The 22,006-nt window shown below is 39.4% G+C and overlaps 1 protein-coding gene across 2 annotated transcripts; it reads right to left on the bottom strand.

Moving 5' to 3' along the window:
- Positions 1-6,218: 6,218 nt before the first annotated feature.
- On the bottom strand, positions 6,219-21,675 carry LOC115426588 (beta-1,3-galactosyltransferase 2-like). Of its 2 annotated transcripts, XM_030144688.1 has the most exons (4): positions 21,525-21,675; positions 12,046-12,226; positions 10,850-11,113; positions 6,219-6,840 (listed from the first exon to the last, which is right to left on the bottom strand). In XM_030144688.1, the coding sequence occupies exons 1-4, from the start codon at positions 21,548-21,550 to the stop codon at positions 6,244-6,246; spliced, it is 1,068 nt and encodes a 355-aa protein (XP_030000548.1). In that variant the 5' UTR covers positions 21,551-21,675; the 3' UTR covers positions 6,219-6,243. The 2 variants fall into 2 exon arrangements, with proteins under 2 accessions (XP_030000548.1, XP_030000549.1); XM_030144689.1 differs by lacking the exon at positions 12,046-12,226 and having other exon boundaries at positions 10,850-10,992.
- Between the last annotated feature and the right edge of the window lie 331 nt (positions 21,676-22,006).

The raw sequence follows: 22,006 nt of genomic DNA, 5'->3' as shown, positions 1-22,006 counted from the left end.
GTTATCCACAGAGTTATATGTACACTGTGAGCAGATAGTTGACTGTGAGACCCATCCTGAACATTCTGTGTCCTGTAAAATGAATTCTGTGGAGAAGTTTGAACTGAATTAGTTGTAAATTTGAATTTTTAGTCATTTTAAATATATTTAAACATGTTTGTGACTACATGTTTTGATTAAAACAACTGAATAAATCTGTCTCCCATTTGGAAGTCGGTAGGTAGATAAAGTCATCTGATTTAGCTATGAGTCTATATATTTTTGATAATAACTTTGTGTCATGTGTCGTCGTTTATGTTGATTTAGTTTTGGGTTTTTGTCTTTTCCTGTTTTATTTTGGTGATAGTAGTCTCCTTCCTGTTTAGTCTGCACTCTGTCAGTCTTGTCTCTGTCTTCCCTTTCCCTTCATTGTCTGCACCTGGGGTCCCCCTCGTTATTGTTCACACCTGTTTTTGATCCCTGCCTCCCTTATATATTTTCCCTGCTCCCTTTGTCTCTTGTCAGTGCGTCGTTTCTGTGATCTGGAGAAGACCAACTATATGTTAAGTATCTTGAATCTTGTATTTCGAATCCCATGTTACCTACCTCAGGCTTTTTAGTTAGTATAGAGTACGTTGTGCTTCTCTTTTAGTTCTTAGGTTTTTTTAGAGCACGTTGTGCTTCTCCTTTTGTTAATCCATTTTTGCACGTTGAATTTTTGTTAAATAAATCCTTTTTTGACCACTGATCATAGTGTCTCGTTGCATTTTGGGTCCACATCAAGTGTCATGCCTTAACACTTTGGGGTGCGGAGGTTCAAAAATTCTGCCACCTTGATTGACAGTCGCAGATTTAACTGGTTGGGGGTGTATTTCTTTACCTATAAAAGATTTAATGATATTGTAAAAATTTGGTGCTGCTGATCCCATATTGTGAAGTGAGCACGTGAACACACACACACACACACACACACACACACTTGTAAATTCACATAAATAAATAAGAGGGGGGATTAAAAGTAAATGAATTAAAAAAATAAGTAAAAGGGTACACAGATGTTGGAGTTACACAGATATGTTGGTAGTTTTCATACCTTCTACAAAACTGTTAAATGGCATAGAACTTTTTGGTGGAACCCCTAATGGTATATCAAATTTTTTCTATTTGAATATGATTGATAACCTCTCTAATCCATTGTCCATATGTTTGGGGGGGGGGGGCATCCTTCCATTTAAACAAAATTAGCTGCCTGGCCAACAAACAGCAAAAGGCAATAATATTTATATAGCGCCCAATGAAGGGAGCATCCACCGGAGCCACACCAAACAATGAGATCAGTGGGGATGGGTGCACTGTTTTCCCACGTATTTCAGAGAAAATCTCAAAGATAAATTGCTAAAAAAGATGCAGCAATGTGGCAGGAGCCTGTCTGCATCGGTCACATAGGGTCAGTATCTGGTTTAATCTTAGATAATCTGTCTTTGGACTAATGAAGACGATGCACTACTTTAAATTGAGTGCCTAAGGCATATTGAGGAAGGGTAAATTCTTTGTACGATTTTTTACCATATTGCTTCTGGAATTGTTTCCTCTAGGTCTGCTTCCCATTTAGTTTCGTGGACAATCTGAACTGTTCAGGTTATGTGAGTTAAGCATTGTATAGATTCTGCTTATCATTTTTTGTGTCAACTTTGCATTTAAAAATTTAATCTAGTAGAGATACAGAAGGACATAATAGGAAGAATTAGAGGCTAAGAAGCCTCTAATCTGTAAGTACCTGAAGAAATGAGATTTATGAAGATTACATTTCTGTGACACCACTATATAATATTTCATTTTTAAAAAATTATATAATATCTGGTACATTCATCAACAATCATTTTTATTTTAATATGCTATTCATTTATCTTATATCAAGTTTTGAGAAGAGCAACACTAGCCATTAATGCAAAACTCTATACTCTTCTATTTTATACAAGGCTTAATTTTGACATTGATTCAAAATCCTGATTTTGTTAATGTGAGATCTTACTACTTATAGTTACAAAACAAATGTGTTTTTGCCTAGTGTAAATGCAATGCTCGTCTGTACAACTACACCACAGATCTCTGCCTCTGCCCAACCCTATATTCTTCCTGTGAATTGAGTTGCATCCTCATGAGTTCAGATTGACACTCATACTAAGATGAGTTAACTGAGGAGTAAATGGAGTAAAAGCCATAAACCATGCAGATGCTGCTTCCTGTGGTGTAATCTTTTGATCTCTGACTCAGCATCTTTGCATCAGTCTGTGAATCAATACAATCACACATTATTATCACTGTGATCATTCAGTGTTTGGGGAGGTGGTTAAACAAAATGAGACACAAATTAGCAACAAAAAGACATTTATTGCACATCACAGGAAAATTATGCTGTATATAATTAATTAAAAATAAAAAATTCTTAAATAATGACACAATCCTCATTAATACTGTATGAGGATGTGTATAAAAAGAGGTTTTGCTGGTGAAAATTTAGGCAGTGTGTAGCCTTATCAACAACAAGAGACAGAATATTTTTGGACAGTGGTAAGCACAGCTTGTGTCTTCTTGTCTACATTATGCAACAAAGGATTTCCTCCAGTCAACAGTGCTTTTCTTTGGTCTAACCAAAAAAAAGAACTTTATTCAAAAAGGAGTTTGACAGTGTCATGACAAAACAGAAAAATGGTTTCATCAGATTTACTGTCTGCTAACTTCCTATAAGTGCAGAGATATACTGCACTCTTTTTTCATGACAGGATATGAGTAAAACAAGAAAAAAAAGTGACATTATTAAATCTTTGCCCAGTAAATCCCTGCATCTTAAAAGTCAGCCACCCAAATGGGTGAAGTTCAAGGATCGTGCCAGAGGTTTCAGATGACCAGATTTTGCGGAAAACTATGTATGTTAGTCATGACCACGAGAACAAATTGGCTCATAGTTATATTAATTGTGGAAATATTTAGTCTTACAGTAGTCACTCAAATAAAAATAGGACCAAGGGTCCTGTAGTCCAACAGCATATTTTAAGACATTATGTGACATTTATTTGGCATTTCAAGGTCTCTCAAGGTCAAAAGTCATGGCACCAAATGAAAGCCCATATATGACTTCCTATCTACTGCCAATTGTAATTATATCAATATCTTCAACTATTTGCAAGTTACAGCACTTTGACATCTTCCCCATTATAAACCAATGGGGATTTTTAAAATGTCAAAAAAAAAAAAAAAATCAATATTTCCCAATTCTTTGAACAAACTCAGTAGTCCTTACCCCAAAAATTTCCCACAAGAAATTATAAACATTCTGGCTGATGGTTTCCAAGAAGAAGATTCTTGATTCTTGAAAAATTGGATGGATGGACGACAACTGATACCAATAGTCCATCGGACCTCCATTGAACTAAAAACTGCCCAAAAGTGAAAACAAAAGAATGAAGGTCATCAACCACAACAAAAAGCTCCAACAGTAAACAATGAAATAAAATTGTGTTGCTCTGCATCTACAAGGAAATTCAATAAATGTGTTAAAAAAACTCCACTTCCTGGTTGAGAAGGGGTGGGACCTAGCCTCACCTATCAGGCCACACTCAACCCTTTAGATTTAATTTATTGGTCCCCATGGGGGAATTCGTCTTTTTTCGGTATTGGGATTATGGTTGCAGTTTTCCATAGTGTGGGTATTGTGGCAGTCCGGTATGATTGGCAGAAGAGTGAGTGTAGTATGGGAGCGAGCTCCATGGCACAGCTTTTAACCACCCTGGCGGGAATGCCATCAGGCCCCGGGGCCTTGCCTGCCTTACAGCGGCTCAGCTGGCACTGTACCTCCTCCTCTGTGAAGGGGGCCGGTTCTTCAGGGTCTGGTGGTGGGAGAGCTCTCAGCAGGTCCTGACACTCTGATGAGAAGTCCTGTTTATCAAAACGGGTGTAGAAGGTGATTAAGTCCTTGGTGAATGTTTCTGGGTCACTGACTGTGCATGTGAATTTGGGTTTGCATCCGGTCAGGGTTTTCACCTTCTGAAAGGCTTGCTTGGTGTTCATGTGGCTGAATTCTGTTTCCAGTTTGTTTTTGTATTCCAGTTTGGCTTTGAACACCTTGTTCTTTAGGGTCCTGTTTGTTACTTTGAGGCTGGTCCAGTCCTTGTGTCTGAAGGATTTATGTTTTTCCCTCAGGCTCTGTTTTAACTGTGGAGTAATCCATGGTTTGGAGTTGGGATAGATCTTTATTGTCTTGGTTGGAATTGTAGAACTGATGCAAAATTTGATGTAGTCTGTAATGGCAGAGACCCTGTCATCCAGATTCCCATCAAAAATGTCCCAGTCAGTGCAGGCTAAGGAGCCTTGGAGTTGTGTGATGGCATCCTCCGTCCACTGGGGGGCACTGCTGCAGTGTGGTTTGTGGCGCTTCAGTTCCTGTTTGTCGAGCGGAAGTAAACAGATGACGTTGTAGTCAGCGGCTCCGAGCGGTGGATATGAACGGGCACGGAAGGCATCGGTGATGTTCCCGTAACATAAATCCAGTATGTTTCCCCTTCTTGTTGGAATATCTACATACTGTTGGAAAGATGGTAACACATTGTCCAGTCTGCATCCGTTAAAGTCCCCCAAGATAAGCAGTGGAGCCCCGGGGTACTTAGCTAACATAGCATTAGCATCCTCGGCTATTAGCTCCGCTGCCGTGTTGATGTTAGCGCTGGGGGCTACATAGACACAGCTGACCACAACAGTTGGAAATTCCCGGGGGAGGTAGAAAGCACGGAGGGAGAGGGTCAGCAACTCCAGGTTAGGTGTGCACACTTTACGGTGCACTTTGATGTTAGTACACCACCTGCCATTGATGTAAAGGCAGACCCCACCGCCTCGCGTCTTCCCCGAGTGCCTTGTCCTGTCGGACCTGATGATGGTGAAGTTGTCTAGGCTCACCTCAGAGTCGGGAACCGACTCGTCCAGCCAGGTCTCACAGAGAGCGATGATACAGATATCCCTGAAGGCCCTTTCAAATCGGCATCTTGCGTGTAGTGGATCCATCTTATTACGGAGTGATCTTACATTGGACATGATGATGGTCGGGAGGGGAGGTTTAAAGGGACGTCTCCTTACCCGGCTTCGGATACCTCCGCGCTTTCCCCTTTTCCTCGGCCGAAGCTCCGATAGTAGGACCACGGCAGGCTTGGTGTTACTCCACAGTGAGGCTCGATGTAGCAGGAGTTCATCTCGGCTGTAGGTGAGTGGCCGGTCGCCGGTGTCGGGCTGTAGTGCGAGGCTATCGCAGATCAGCCATAGGATTAAAAGGAGGACGGCGATCACTTCGTAGCTTGTCATGGCTGAACAGTCCGATTTAACCCATGTGTGGTGTAACAATTACACAGAATAGGCACATAAAACGTACGTAAAAAGACACAAAAAACACAGAAGACGTAGTGTACAGTCAGTGCTGTCGTAGCAGAGCGTGCGCCATCTTTCCCTTTAAACCCTAAAGGGTCTTTAAGAAAGATCAGGCCCAGCACATCCTCTTTTTCTTTGTTTGATGGAGCATACGGCCTGAGTAAGAGACTAGGTGTAATGCGTTGACTGGATATAGATGCTCTGAGTAAGTTGTGTTTATTTGAGTCTTCTTAAGTATGTTTGAAATTGTTTTAATAATGGAACTATTGTTTTCCTTTGTTTAACATTTACATAATCTGATCCATGTCAACATCTGATCCGTTCATCCTGTAAATAATCCTTCTGAAGACTAAAATAAAGTCATAAACTGAATCCCTGACAAGTATCATATCTGACCATATACGAATGCAGAAGCTTTAATTATTCAATCTCAATCAGCCCTTCAGCATCACCCTTCATAGTTTTTACAAACTGTAATCATCATTCAAGATCGACATACCACTGTGCAAGCATTGCTCATACGTAAATTGTCATCAGAAACTCATTAAATGGGCGAAAAGCCCCTCTAACTTGTTATATTGTATAAATAATTACTGGATTCAGTCTATAAATACCTACAATAATTTTTGCAGTATGAATATACTTAATCCAGAGTGCTAAATAACGTGTACAAACATTCTAATTGTTGAACATTTGGCATTTCTGATATGAGCACATTGCATAGCCACAACATATGCATAAAATGTTGGTTTTCATACTGATGTTGTAATTGTAGTTGTGCAACTGAAGGCGTTGCAGTCTCAGGATGTATCATAAGAAAGCTGACATTTTGTAAGGAAGTTGTAACACTTTTTAACAGTTTCCTACTGCAGTCCGATATTTCTCCCATATATCCAAAAGCTGTCCAGCGCTGTCTAGTATTGTTGTAATGACACTGGTCCAGTAACAGTTACTCACAGTATAGGGCATTGATGTTCTAAACAAATGGCTATTGGGAGGATCTGTCAGTGCAATCCCCAAATGTCTCAGACAAAGCCCAACATACACATCTTCAATATAAACAGCTTCAACATGTACTGATGCCTCTACTATCTTCTTGGGTAAATCCAGTGAGAACACATAGCCCAGTCCCATGGTGTAAGGTGGGTAGATAGACTCAGAGAAGGCAGAATGAGGCATGTACCACTTTGATGTATTGTCTCGAATGACATGGGCACCTTTTACCACCATTCCTGTCATGTAAAGATGTAGGGGAGCTTCCAAAAGCATGTTCACGAGGTTGTGAACATTGAGGAACATGTCCGAGTCTACCTTCATGCCATAGGAGGTATTAGGGCAGTGGGTGCTGAGCCATTTGAACATGACCATGGTTTTAATTGTGAGGTTCTTGTAGCAGTCCAAGAAATCACTCTGGAGAAGGTCATGGTGTTGTTGGCTTTCTTCTAAGATCTGAAAGAGGGAGATGGATATCATTTTTAAGAAACCTACATACAACTGTACCAGTGGCGGCTGCTTGTCTTTCAGACAGGGGAAGCTCATTGTCGGCTTACATAAAAAAAAAAAAAAAAAAAAAAGTCAAGTTATGTAAACATAAATTCGTCCTCCCGTTCGTTTTTAAGAAAATGGTCAGTGACCTTATCGTACCAAGTAGGCGTCTTTTCCAGGGACTGGACCAGTGTCCTCTGAATGTCCAGCAGAGCTAGGCCGCTTAGATTGCCTTGGCCCATTGTGTTGTGGGTGTAAGACTTCAGCCTTTTTAAACAAGAGACTCTCCTTTCACTCCGACCTAGCCGACAGTTTGATTGATTTAACTATCTACAAAATGATATTAAACTCGAACAATAAATGATTAAATTATGTAACTGAAACAAGAAAACGCTGAAATTATGTTAAATTGAAACAAGGAAGTCCGATGAGTGTGTTGTATTTACAGTGCAACAAATGAACAAGTAATTTCGTAGTGGTTCCTCTCTTGATTTTACAGCAGAATGAGCGACGGTATTAAACTGAACTGTGTCAGTGAAGGAGTAGATCTCAAACTAGCCGTCAATCAAACGGGATTCAGCCTTTCGATTGATCCTCCAAACAGCACGTGGGATTCTGGTGTCCAGCCCTGCCGAGCTCCGCCCACAGCTCCATTCACCCCCAGAGATGCCCGGCGTCCGGGGGCGGGACAACATCATGGCATTTATCCAATTACTGTCCAGTTTTGAGGCAATGAAAAAAACTGTTCCACTCAGTCCCATTGAAGCCCATAGATGCCCGGCGTCTACGGGCAAATGCACTGAGCAGAGATCAAATGAGAAAACAGCGCAACGGGAATGTATGAGATGTGAACAACATTGAGTCCGTTGATTTGTGATAAAGCTGATTCTGAACGAACTCATCTTTGAGATGAATGTGTGCTAACACATTTGTAGTCAATGAAATGTCAACACAACTGTAAATATTTAACCATTTAATTTTTGTAATTTTACGGGAAGCCGGGCTTCCCTTGCAGTCTATGAGAAATCGCCACTGAACTGTATAAAGAATACTCTGCCAAATATTAAGCCATTTGCCATAGGCAGAATGGATGGATAACAAACAAATATATCTGACCAAGGTGGGGATTTTTTTGTCTAATTGTGGTAAACATAAGACTATCAAGCAGAGGCGATTTCTCAAAGACTGTAAGGGAAGCTCAGCTTCCCCTAAAATTACGAAAATTAAATGGTCAAATATGTACGGTTGTGTTGACATTTCATTCCGTGCATTTACATGACAACTTTTATTTCTGGTTTAAACTGATTAAAGGTTAGATCCTATTTCAGATGCCCATGTAAACACCTTATTCCAGTTGAAAAAGAAAAGTTTGGATTAAATTTTAAACCCGATTAAAGTCACTGGTTTAATCCACGTTTGAATCTGGTTGAAATTATTCCTCGGACATGTAAACCCTTTATTCCGTTTGGACTTTTTTCCTGCCAGTCTGCGCATGCTCGTTGTCTCGTCCTGTCCGTCTGTGCGCAGATGCACACATTCTGCGTTGGCGGAGGAATATGCAATGCAGTATAGTCAACCCAAACCATTACAGTGGGCTATTCTGATGGTATCTACCAGCCTCTAAAACCCAAACGGAATAGTTCATCACTAGTTTTATTAATTAATTTGTCATGCACTAATGAGTTAGATAAGTGGGCAAAACAGTTTGCACTGCAGTGCACTGACTGCCTTGTTCTTGCAGCCTTTCCGTTAGCTTAGCTTAGCCTAGTTTAGCATAATTGCTTCATTCCTATGGTCAGACGTAGCCAGGCTTTAGGTGATTTGTAGTATTTTATGAGTGATTTTGTGAGATTCAGTTCTCCCTAATCATTACTTTAGTCCGGTTGGGTCAATATGGTCACAAATTGAGGCTCAAATCATGACAATGTAACTTACTGCAGTAATAAAATCTTGGCAAATAAAAACTAATGCAAAGCTAAAACGGTAAAGCAAAGTTAATTTAGCGCATGCATCCCTTCAAACAAAAAGATTTTCCAACTTCTGTCAACACAACAGTCCCAAGATTGTGTGAGTGCAGTAAGTCGCAGATCTAAAGAAATAATTAGGGAGAATTGGATTTCACAAAATCACTTACAAAATACTACAAATCACCTTTAAAAAACTGGCTACGTGTGACCATGGAAATGCAGTGACTATGCTAAGCTAAGGTAACAGTAGGGCTGCGAGAACCGAATAAACATTTCTCATGTAAACCTTCATTCGGGTTTAACATTTTCATGTAAACAGAAGAGAAAGTACTTTAGTTCCAGATTAATTTCTTCTGGAAAAATAAATCAGATTTAAAAAAACATATAACTGTAATCAATGACTACAAATGTTTTAGAACACGTTCATCTCACAGACGAGTTTGTTCAGAATCAGCTTTATTACAAATCAACAGACTCGGTATTGTTAACTTCTCATACATTCCCGTTGTGCTGTTTTCTCATATGATCAGTGCATTTGCCCGTAGACGCTCAGCGTCCATGCATTTCAATGGGACTTCCTGGAACAGTTTTTTTCACTGCCTCAAAACTGGACGGTAATTGGATAAATGCCACAATGTTGTCCCGCCCCCGGACGCTCAGCGTCTCTGGGGGTGAGTGGAGCTGTGGGTGGACCTCGGCTGGGCTGGATGCTGGGCTTCCACGTGGTGATTGGAGGATCAGTTGAAAGGCTGAATCCCGTTTGATTGACAGCTATTTGAGATATACTCCTTCACTTGACAGAGGTCAGTTTAATACTGTTGCGCATTCTGCTTGTGAAATCGAGAGAGAAACCACAATGAAATTACTTGTTCATTTCTTGCACTGTAAATAAAACACACTCATTGTACTTCCTTGTTTCAATTTAACATAATTTCAACGTTTTCTTGTTTCAGTTATGTAATTTAATAATTTCTTGTTCGAGTTTAGTATCGTTTTGTAGATAGTTAAATCAATCATATTGTTGGCTAGGTCAGAGTGAACTAGCTATCTAGCAAGGTGCACATGATGGCAGACAATGCTAATGGAATGGAGGGCTGAATTTATGTTTAAATAACTTGACAATTTTTTTGATGTAAGCCAACAATTAGCTTCCCCTCTCTGAAAGACGAGCAGCTGCCACTGCTATCAAGAATCTCCATGACTATTGACTTCAAAATTGGTATACAACTTCCTTATGATGATGTCAACAAAAGTTAGTGAAATTATTTGGATCCGGATACGATTCTGGATTTGGTGTGACTTTGAAAAATTTCCCCATTATGAGAGATAGGAAGTGGATCGATGCAATAACTCAGTAAATATAAATGATATCAAGTTGAAATTTCTAAAGTACAGCCCTGATGGGAGATGACCAAAACATAATGGCCACATGTTGATCTGGATCTTCTTCTGGATCCGGAAACTTACAGAAAATTTAACATGGGCTCTTATAGGGAAAAAATTTCAAATGTCTTTTTCTCCCAAACTACAGTTCTGATTGACTTCAAACTTGGTATACAGCTTCTTTATGACGATGTCAACACAAGGTACTGAAATTATTTCGATCCGGATCTGATTCTGGATTTGGTGCGACTTTGAAAAATTTCCCCATCATAGGAAGTGGATTCATCCAATAAATCAGTAAGTATCAATGATATCAAGTTGGAATTTGAATTTTTTACAGATCTGATTGGAATATGACCAAAACTTGGGCTATTTCTGTAATATAATAAATACACATAACTGGGTGACAGTGAATGGCATCTGGATATATTTCCCAAAGCTTTTAATTTGGCCGGTAAGCTACAGGGCCATTGGTCCTATTTTTGTCCATACCTGTAACTGAGAAAACAGCATGAGTAGATAATGATAATGATACAGAACTAGTGAATTTTCCATAGTGGCTAGAACAGAGGTGAATTGTTTTTGAGGTGAATTGTTTTTGTGAATTTTTTGATAATACTCACCTCCTGCTCCAAGGGGTCTGAGCTGTCTTCTTCTTTGGTCCGTCCCAGTAAGAAGTAATGGCTGACCACTCGACCCAGCACCATGGTCTCTTTGCCCCAGGTTTTGCGGATAGCATCACGGGCCTCCTTGTTGTGAGGTGCCACTGGGATCATAAGAACCAAAAATGGGCTTTCCTGCCTGCATCTGTCTGGTTCATCTAAAAGAAATCTACTGTTGTATGGATATGTCACAGGGTACTCAGAGTCCACTGACCCGTGCAAGTCCTGTACAAAAAAGAGATGGTGTTGTTCAGGAGTAACCCTTCATTTCTGCTGTTAAAAAACTTAAGTAAAGATGTGTGTGTAGTTGTAGGCTACAATGAAGTGTGTGTTGGATATAAAGTATCATCCTGGGAACTGGAGTTGTCTTGACATTGGTTAACTACATTGCAAAGCTAACAGTAGTTAATGACATTCAGTGTTGCTGGTGCAGAGGAGCAGAAAATAGGGATTTTCACAAAAAATCAGTCCTCCACATAAAAATTAGTTAGGCTATGGATACTATGGATGTAGGCAACTGAAACAGTCACAAACATAGCTTATTAGGTAACAAATGTCAACAAACACCTGGTTCCCAACACAAAACAGAAGCCAACACACACTTCACATTAACACACAAGCATCTGCAATCCTTACACAGTGCTCCTTTAACAATTACAATCAATTCTCAGACAATGCCACTTTTCACCCTAGCACCAAAGACAAATGAGTAAGGTTCAGTAAAATGTACAGAAAGTATTTTTGTAATTTACCAATTATCATTAAAAGTAATGAAGCATCTACTTTATAAGGATACTCAGTTTTGATATTTTACATATATAATTTAGAAATTTACAACAGTAGAACAAATAGGAATTTAATTCCACTGTAAAAAAAACTTTGCCCATTAAAAACTGTGAGCAGCAGAGTGGTGAAGAGGAAGTACTTGGGAAGCGTACTGGAAGTACTTTTGTAAAGATTGCTTTATTAATGAAAATTTTACATAAAATGCCCTTTACATTTGAAAGTACCTGATGTACAGTATACTGGCTGTACAGCCTCATCAACGACTCTGCCATGCATTGATTCATGACATTTGCATCTCATGTTCTATTTGCTTGTCACTGTGATAAGTGATTTTGTTTTAACATAATTAAATGCAGGTTGCATAGACTTACACTGTAAACTGTTGTCATATTGGTGTCAGAACTGGTTTGCCATGAGCTGGATGTCCATGCTCCAAAAGACCAAGACACTTGGTAGTTTGCATTATAGAAAGCAAACATTAACGTTCCCATCATGAGGCACACAAATAAAAAATAAATGCAACGTCTAGTTCTTGTCCCTGAAGTCTTTTCACTGTTGAGACAAAAGTGAAAATGGACATCTTTAGTGCCCTGCAACTGAATATCAAAAGCACTTTGGTGTCTGTTTCTAGAGCCAGATCAAGAAGGGCTTCCTTCCCTTCTTTGCTCCCTGCCCAGTAATGGAAGCATTTTACTAGCAATGATTTATGTGTGATTGCTTAAAAAAAGAGGAAGGAGGCCTGATTAACATCTGCATCACAACCTACCTCTGCCACGAACTGCAATGTGAATCCAACAGACATGTAATATATGTTAACACTATACATTATACAATATTAATATTGTACATGTCAGCGCCACCAGCTGTGCTTTATGAGCTTCTCTAAAGATTGAAGACATGGATTATTGAGTCAAAGCCAACCTGGTATAGACCACACTGAATCTCAACAGGGAAGAAAATGCATGAAGTTTATATAAACTTTGCATTTAAACTCCAAAATCTTGGATTAAGTCAGTGGCTCTCAATCTTTTTCTGTCGTGCCCCCCTTTTGAGGACGAAAAATCTTCAGGCCCCCCTCAACCTCAACAACATTGTAACAGTGGTGCAATTATAACTTTTATTGAAAGAAACATCAATATTGTAACAATACTTTTTGTTTTTCCTTGAATAATTTGTTGTGCAAATTAAAAATACCTTAGATTTTTGCATACAAACAAATACAAACTCAGCAGGAGTACTCCCTGGGACAATATTTTTCCAAGTAAAAATAGGAAATGCGCAATTATCTTACAACTATGACAATGAAGTTACTTTTTTTAGGACAACAAATAAATTTGGTAACAAAGACAAACATTTTAACAATATCAGTGGCTGCAATGAGCCCGTTTACTTTGCACATGTCAGAACATTAAGTGCAAACTATGCAAAAACAGAAACATAGCACATTTTTCTTTTCCAGTAAAATCCTTGTCCATTCTCCAAACCTAAACTCTTTGTCTAGCTCAGTGACTGATCACCATGGCAGTAGATTTGTTTGTTGTACGTCCCTAAAATGAGTCCAGGGTGCTCTAACGCTAAAACATTAGTTCCACCTGCTACATGTTCTAACCTGAAAAAAACAAACAAACTGAAAATGATCAAAGCAGTGTTTGGGGAGCAGTTGTACAAGAATATTATATAGATGCAGATGTAAGTCAAAGGGAAAAAAAGAAATGCATTTAGACTCTTTTAGCATGTGGCCATTTTAGAACAAACTTTTGATTTAGATTGTAATGAGGTGCACATGAATACTTTGCTACTTAATGCAATGTTGATTGCAGAGGTTTCAAATTACACTTTAATGCTCCATATCATCTGTGTGCCTTTCTGTCTTAACAGAGAGCAGAGGACAGAAACACCAGGAGGCAGTTTACTGATGAGTTATAGTTAAAATCGGTAATTCCACAAATATTGTAGAAAGCAACTCACCAGCTGGGTATTAATCAAATTAAGCAATTTTTGACACTTTAATAGTGTCCTGATCGCTGGGAAAAGGCTGCAGCATGTTGTGTTGGCTGCACTAGTAACAAATTGCAGGTAATGCATTTATAGAAAGGGGTAAGGACCATGGCCCAATCCAGTGGCGGCTGCTCGTCTTTCAGACAGGGGAAGCTCATTGTCGGCTTACATCAAAAAATTTGTCAAGTTATTTAAACATAAATTCCGCCCTCTGTTCCTTTTCAAGAAAATGGTCAGTGACCTTATCGTACCAAGTAGGCGTCTTGTCAGGTGTTGATCTGCCCTGCTGTTTAATTCAAAGTTTCTCCTCATAAGGAAGACTATCAGATTGCTTTGCCAAAATCAGGTCGACAACATTAGCAGTCTGCCATCATGTGCACCTTGCTAGATAGCTAGTTCACTCCGACTTAGCCAACAGTATGACTGATTTAACTATCTACAAAACGATATTAAACTCGAACAAGAAATGATTAAATTATGTAAATGAAACAAGAAAACGTTGAAATTATGTTAAATTGAGACAAGGAAGTACAATGAGTGTGTTTTATTCACAGTGCAAGAAATGAACAAGTAATTTCGTAGTGGTTTCTCTCTCGATTTCACAGCAAAATGTGTGACGGTATTAAACTGAACTCTGTCAAGTGAAGGAGTACATCTCAAAACAGCTGTCAATCAAATGGGATTCAGCTTTTCGACCGATCGAAATGGAGATTTTTCAGGACCAGAGGGGTATGAGAAATCTCCCATAATTCTGTTCAAATCATTGGTAAGATGGAGCAAAATATTATTATAATATGATATTATTATACAGCAAAAATAGTGCAGTAGTGTGATGAAAGAAACACAAATGTATGTATTGTCTTTGTAAAGAATTTAATCAATTGATTCACCATTTACTGCTGTTTCAATGTGTCGTCGACCACATTTCTGTGATTTGCGGTTGATTGCCACAAAACGATGCCCAAAGCCCACGCAACACAGACGGTTACAGCTGCTGATGGTAGGGAGAATTTTTTCGGAAACAAAGTTGTCGCATCTGTCGGCATCAATGACTGCTGATGACGTAATAGGTCTTGAAGGGTTGTCTCATTTCATAGGGGAATGTTTCAAACTCTACCCCTTGCAACTCCATCTCAAGGAGTAGTGCCAAGTGCAAGGGCCAAGAGGTGAAATGGGATTGGGCCCATGACTTCAAAGGGAGTGGAGGTATTCTGACCGCCACTAGATGCTGAAACCAAAAACTGTCACATCTGCTCCCAGACAGTAGTGTATTTTTATGTTGTCCTGTTATTTCCTGTTTTATTTTGGCATCCACCCTGCTGTGTCTTGTCTGGTGTCGTTACTTCCTGTTCCCTCCTTTCCTACTCATATGATTACCTTCCCCTGCCCTAATGTGTTTCACCTGTGTCTTGTTGTCTCCCTCTCCCAATGTGTATATGTACCGTGTGCTTTCTCCTTTAGTTTGCCAGTTTGTATTCTTCTCTTGTGAGATACCTACCGGTGTTTGTTCCTGCCTGCCTGTTTTTCCGAGCCTCGTCTTCCCCTGCCAGTACCTCTGCCTCTCCTGCTTCACCCTGTGATCGACCCTAGCCTGCTATGGTACTCTGTTTTTTGCCTGTCCCTCATATGTGCCTCAGCCTGATTCCCTGCTTTTCTGTGTATGACCCAGCCTGCCTCTTGTTACGACCCTGAGGTCGTATATATGTGTATCTGTTATTTGTTCTGTTATCCCACCCTGGCCTGTAGAGGGCCAGTGGTGTATTTGTCTATATATGTATGTGTGTTGAAGTCCAGGTGGCTGTATTGGATTGGTGGAACGCGCGTCCTGGGGATTGGCCAGCCTGGAGCGCACAGGCCGCTAATTGGTGGAGGAAGACGGAGTCCGCCTTTAAAACCACCTGTCGACAACCCAGCCCTGCTCCTCGTCCTCACCTTGCTCCTAACTAATGCCGCCAGTTTCGCATTATTAGAGAGAGAGAGAGTTTCGACATTTTGAATTCTGTATTTATGCACATTGTAAATAGTTTATGGACACCGCAGCACTTGTTTAGGGTGAGAAGTCAATTTTATTTTCATCACGTTTTCTCCTGTTTTTGAGTTAGGAGGCCAGGTTAGTCCTGTGTATTTTTGTTCTTTTATTTTTATTAGGGAAGTACAGAGTGATTGAGTTGGTTTTGTTTGTTATTTTTGTCACTGCTCACCCTACATTAAATAAACTGCTGCTTGGTTTTAATTTAACATTATTTGTCACGGTCTTCCTTGGGAGTGGGAATCGAGTGGGGAGTCATTTTATGTTATACCTTTTTTTTTACCCCTAGACTAGGGCGTAACACTCGTAACTGATCTATGCCTGTCCCTAGTCGCTTGCCTCTGCTCAGAAACCCAGTTTGAACCTATCCGTCTGGCAATCTACCACACGTCTGCCCCTTGCCTGCGGTGGTGCATACTGGTTCTCCTGATGACCACCATCGACTCTTTTTCTGTGTCCATTATTAAATATTTTTTTGTGAAGTTTAATTCGGCCTCCTAGTCTTGCATTTGGGTTCTCTCGTCCGAGTTCAGTCGTGACAAAAACATCTGGCTCTGTCTTACATAGAACTTATATTTAAAATTGTTAGGTAAATTATGAATTTCCAAGAGCCATTCTGCTTTTATTTATTTTTACGTGGGTCCTCTGATATGTGATGTGATCCATGTTCATCTTACTCCTCTGTTATTGTCATTTTTGGGCAAATAGGAGGCTTTAATTGATAGCTGTGATTGACAGCTCACTCTCCTATTGAAATAGAATTTCAGAACCTCTGTTTATTGAATAAAACTGGGCTGATAAGTTATCAACACGTCATATAGGTTTTCTCATGAAAATGCTTGTAGTGGTTTTACAGTGTCCGCATACTATCATTTGGCATCACCTCAGCCATCCTATCAGGGTTTTTTTTTGGCAGAATATGGTTGATTCAACCATCAACACAAATGCCAAAATACTAATGACTGGCTTTGAAATGTTTGTCCAAAAATCACTGGCTGACATCATGGCAGCTTCTTCCACTTCTTCTACATGGTCTATTTTTAAGAGCCACACATCTGGAGCTGGTAAATTATTCTAAATGACTTACATTTAATTTGTTTTTGTATTATTTCAATATAGAATTAGAAAAGTGCTAGATATTTGAAATATCAGTATATTTTACTTCTCACATTTTATTTTTTTTTTTTTAAAGAAGTGACTATTGCCACAGTACTGTGGGACTAACTTTCTCATTTATCTGTTACCACAGAGCCAATCAGCACCCTTGCTATATCATGTGTTAACTGGCAATCTATCCAGTCCCTCCAGGATTTTGCAGGCTTTTTTTGTGATTGTTGTGGCCTATAATGCCTGATTTTGTGGCAGCTTTAAAAAAATTGCGATGAAAGTTGCAATGATTTGAGGCTTCTTTTATTAAAGTCATTGGAACATGGGCATTTGCAAATTACCTAGAAGAGTCTTTTTTGTGTTTTTAGCCTTAAAAAGCACCAGGAAGCAATGATTTTAAACAAAACAGGCTTTTTTTTCATTCATTCATTCGTTTTGAGCAGAAGAAAAAAATAAACATTTTTGTGTAAAAGAACTAATATCAGAGCAAATACATTAATAAATAAAGGTGATCAAGACAAAATATCAATTGCCATGTACACTGGTAATAAAATAAATTCAATATGTACTGCTCAAAAAGGAGTGGGAAGAAGAAAACTTATTAAATCCCACCCTCATCTCACATTTATACAACACAACACATGACTTTTGCTTCTTTAATGATATAGTAGTATATTTAGGATTAGGGTGAGATGCATTACATGGTTAGATGGGTTACATGCACACACAGACACATTCTCACAGGGCAGCCAAACTTGGGTTGCTTTCTAACAGAGTAAACATTAATATTAACACCAAGTGTAATGACTGTTTTTGTTTGTGAGCTTGTTTTTTAACTCCACACACAGACTTGCGCTTGCACTCCGTCACGCACACGCACGCACACACAATACAGAAAAAGGAAAGCGTGCCTCCACAAGTTATTTATTCTTCACTTATATTGCCTTAAAGAGTATATCCGTGCTAACCTTGATCCTTTCAGCTCCTACTATTGTTCTAGATACAACAGCCTTTGTCATTGTGACTTGTCTCGTCTGCCCTCTTCCAGTTTCACCTGTTCTTCTTGCATGTTTTGCTGTTGAAAAGAGTCTGTGGAGCGGCGACTTTTGTTTGTGTTCCACCACAGAACAGTTTACCTCCACTTTTGTATAACACATCTGGAAACTGACTTGCATGAACTTTGGCAGTGATATTCGTCGGTAAATGTGGGTGTTATGCATCACACATGTCTTCATCTTCTCAAACGTCAACAAGGAAGTGAACGTGATGACGTACATGTCACGTAGAGGGGGGTGGGAGATAGGGGGCTAAGGTGATTGGTCAAATTTGCGGAAAATTTGCGGTGATGGGACGAAATTGCAGCGCCGCACAGAATTCGTGGTGATTGGTTGAATTTGCATTACTGGTTGCGATCGCAACATCGCAAATTCCTGGAGGGACTGCCTATCACCCTGATGCCACAGTATTGTGGCAATAAGCATCGCACATGCCATGTGTGTCACATCAGCCTCCAGACGTTAGTCTGGTTTTGTCTGTCATTTCCAGTTTTATTTTGTTAAGTCCTCCTCGTGTGTCATGTCTGGTGTCTTTGCTTCCTGTTCCCAATTACTCCCACCTGTGTGATTACCTTTCCCCGCCCTGATTCGCTACACCTATGTCTCGTTTTCTCCTGTCCCTCTTGTGTACTTAAGCCCTGTGTTACCCTCTGTCCTGTGCCAGTTCGTATTCTACCTTCATGTGATACTTACCAGCGTTTTTGGATCTTGTTTGTCTGTTTGCCTGTTTTTTGACCTGGATCGCCTTTTTGACTCCTGCCTTTTGCCCAACCCTTGTCTGTGCCTCTGCCTCCATCTGATTCCACGTGTGTTCGACTTTTCGCCTGATTTACTGGTACGTGAGCCTGCCTGTTCCTTATGTCCTGTTGCCTATCCGTTTGCTTACCCGTGTATGACCTGGTTTGGACTCTGACAATTCTCTGTTTTCCCCTAGTCGGGTTACCGACGCATGTTACCAGTCCTGGCGGTGAAGCCCAATCTCCAGTCCTGTCTCTGGATCCTGTGAAGAGTCTGGGACCCATTGCCTTCAAGGATCTGCTTATTAATATTGTCTGTGAATTGTCATTTATTATTGTGTTTAATAAACACAGTGAACTTTTACGTCTGTCTCCGGGTCTTGCAATTGGATTCAGTTCCCATACTCTGACCATTACAATGTGCCTATCCAGTTACAGGAAAAGGCTAGGGTGCCAGTTAGCAGAGGCTACGTCCAGATAACAACGTTCATGGTATTTTTCTTTTGTGGATTCTAAAAGTTTTGTGTCCATACACATATTGTTTCTAGAAATATCTGCATCCAAGTGGAAATGGGAAAACTGGGTTAAAATGATGTGATATGTATGCCACACCTATATGTGGCACTATAGACGAACACAGACAGGATACACAGCAGGATACACTAAAATCACAGAAGAATATGCAGTGAGCATGCACATGAGGTTACATCCAGGGTTCTTCTTCTGGTCATATGCTACTATGGCATCATCGTTTCCAAAAAGTGGTGTTTTGCCATATGGCATTGCGAGAGCGGCGTTGTGAGATTTTTCTGCTCTGGGACCCGTTCTCCAAAAATACCATTTCAGGGCACTGACAATGTAGATTGACATAATTTTGTTGTTGTGTGTACATTTGTGGTGAGAATACGCCATATATCATCACAGTACTGTGGCAACAAGAGGCTAATGAGTTCATGTAACGATATCCATGATTGGCTCTGTGGCAACAAAATGTTACTGCTTATTGTCACAATACAAATGCTAACATTTGATTGGCTCTGTGACAATAGACAACCCGATATTTCATGCCACAGTACTGTGGCACTGGCCATTGCCATTTTTAAACATTCAGAGGACTGGATGGAAATCACTGGGGGCTCGATGTGGGCTGTGGGCTGCCAGTTGATGATCATTTGTTCTAAAGCAAGAGCACTCACCTGACAAATTTACATTTGTTTCTTTGATCATATATTTTTCTTATTGATCAGCAAATCATGGAATCTCTCTTTTTAAAAGTGAAACAGCAAGCTATCAGTAGGTTTGTTCCTTACAGATCATCTATGTTCCATTTTAGCTGTTGTCAAGCTCATGTTTGTTCCTGTCACATGTGTGTGGTTGCTGTTTCTGTGAAGTTCTATTCATATGTGGTAAGAACAGCAGCAGAACAAACATGACTTTCAACAAACGAGTTTGAAATGCACTCTGGGTTAGAAGTTAACGATTAAAATAATAAAAACATAAAATACATAGTTATGGTGAACATCCCCCACTATTTCCATGATCTCAGGACCTCAGTCTTTCCATTTCACCTAAACTTGATTATGATGTTATCTTATCTTGGTTTTCCCTTGGTTTTCAGATGGTGTAGGTCTTATTAGCATTTTTACCAAATGTGTGGAAGATTCAGGAACCAACAGCCCCATATAAAATGTGTTGTTTTTCAATACAAAATATAGAATTTCACATATGTTTGGACTATCATCAGCATATCTTTCTATAAAAAAAAAAGAAAAAAAAAAAGAAAAAGAAATAAAAACTGGTAGACAAGATGTGTGATCGTGGGAATGCTTGCGTGGGTGGTTTTGTGTGGTGTATGTCGACTGCGTGTGAGTATCAGTGGGTGGTGATGAATACATAGGTACTTTGTTGGGGGGTGGGGGTTGAGGGGATATGTGGGTGAGGATGTGATCAGTTGCTTGGGTCCCCTATCTATAAGCCCTCTTGCTTCTTTGGGGTTCCCTTTCATGTACATCTGTTGTAAACTGCTCATGCATAATATATTTTTCTTTCTCAGTGCATGAATAAAATATCTGAATCTGAATCAGACAATGAATAAACAGCATCCAAAAAGCTGATTTTACATTTTTGCTACATGTAAGGGAAAGTTCTACATATACATTTAGGAATTCAAGACTCACAACAAAATTTTGAATTATAAAAAGGCAGAGAAACCACAAAAAGAAATGAACCATGATAATGTTTTTGTCATCATGGGGGTGATTAAAACTTAATCAACACTAATTTAAAAGATTGAATTCTTAACACTGATGATGATATGACTATTATTGACCATATACACAGCCCATGACCTCATAATGTCACAATAAACAATAATGTTGTCTTGGGATATATTTTGCTTTGTTTTGTCCTGTCATGTTAGTGGAAAGCATTTCATATTCATGTCTTTCAGTTGTAGTTTCACTATGGACATATTTAATTAGTGTTGCACTGTGGTAACATTAAAAAACATATACAATGTATGTCGTTCACATAAACATTTCAATGTTGCAAAACCAGCAGGTTTCTGTGGCTTGCTGTGAATTTCGGCATTAAATCCACAATAAAAACCACCAACATTCACTACAGTGTCTTAGATGAAAACCTTTGAGAATGAGTCTGTAGTAGTAAAGATATTACTGTTCTTTTCCCACATTGTTATTGTGAATCTGTCGTTGACTATGTGTTAAAGCCAAGTCATTAGTGCTTATTAAGACATCAGCCTTAAAGTTGGCCAGTAACACAGTCTCCACACAATTTATATCCCCTATCACTATCAATAACCACCAGAGCAAATCATTCATAATGACTTTTACATTCTAAAACTTCACTCTATGATTGTTTACTTCAACATATTTCTATAGAATATAATTCACATATAGACTCACCCTTTGTGCACATATTTCTCCAGCATTTTGAAGAAGCAGTCTAAAGACAGCTGTTATTGTGACAGCCCTGAGTACAGCAGCCAACAGACGGCACAGAAAGAGGATGTTGCAGTAGGAGATGACTGTCTGAGATCTGTGGTTTGTGGCAGTGTTAGAGTGCCTAACAACTTTGTCTAACATTCTGTCTAACACTCTGCCTTATGAGTGGACAGCACCCACCACACTGGAAAAAATAAATCTGACGACACAAAAACTAAATGAATATGAAACATGCATGTAGCTGTCACAACGTAAAGTGTTTTAGGTGAAGTGAAGCTCTCACCTCACACTCTTAACAACATTAAATAATACTCATTACAACATCATTACATTACATTGCATTATATTAAACTTCATATTTAATCTTGTAGTTTCTGTGTGTAACATGTACCTAAAACACAATTGCCCAAATCTCAGTTTTGGATGTGACCAGAAAAACCATC

The sequence above is a fragment of the Sphaeramia orbicularis genome, chromosome 10, assembly GCF_902148855.1.
Source record: "Sphaeramia orbicularis chromosome 10, fSphaOr1.1, whole genome shotgun sequence".
NCBI lineage: Eukaryota > Metazoa > Chordata > Actinopteri > Kurtiformes > Apogonidae > Sphaeramia > Sphaeramia orbicularis.
This window is presented reverse-complemented; position numbering and strand designations above follow the sequence as displayed.

Excerpts from the sequence above, each read along its gene's own strand:
- LOC115426588 (XM_030144688.1), bottom strand. The coding sequence starts at position 21,550 with ATGCTGGAGAAATATGTGCACAAAGG. Across the intron at positions 12,227-21,524 it reads GAGAAATATGTGCACAAAGG|TGAAAAGACTTCAGGGACAA; the intron begins GTGAGTCTATAT and ends TTGTCTCAACAG. Across the intron at positions 11,114-12,045 it reads ATATGACAACAGTTTACAGT|GACTTGCACGGGTCAGTGGA; the intron begins GTAAGTCTATGC and ends TTTTTTGTACAG.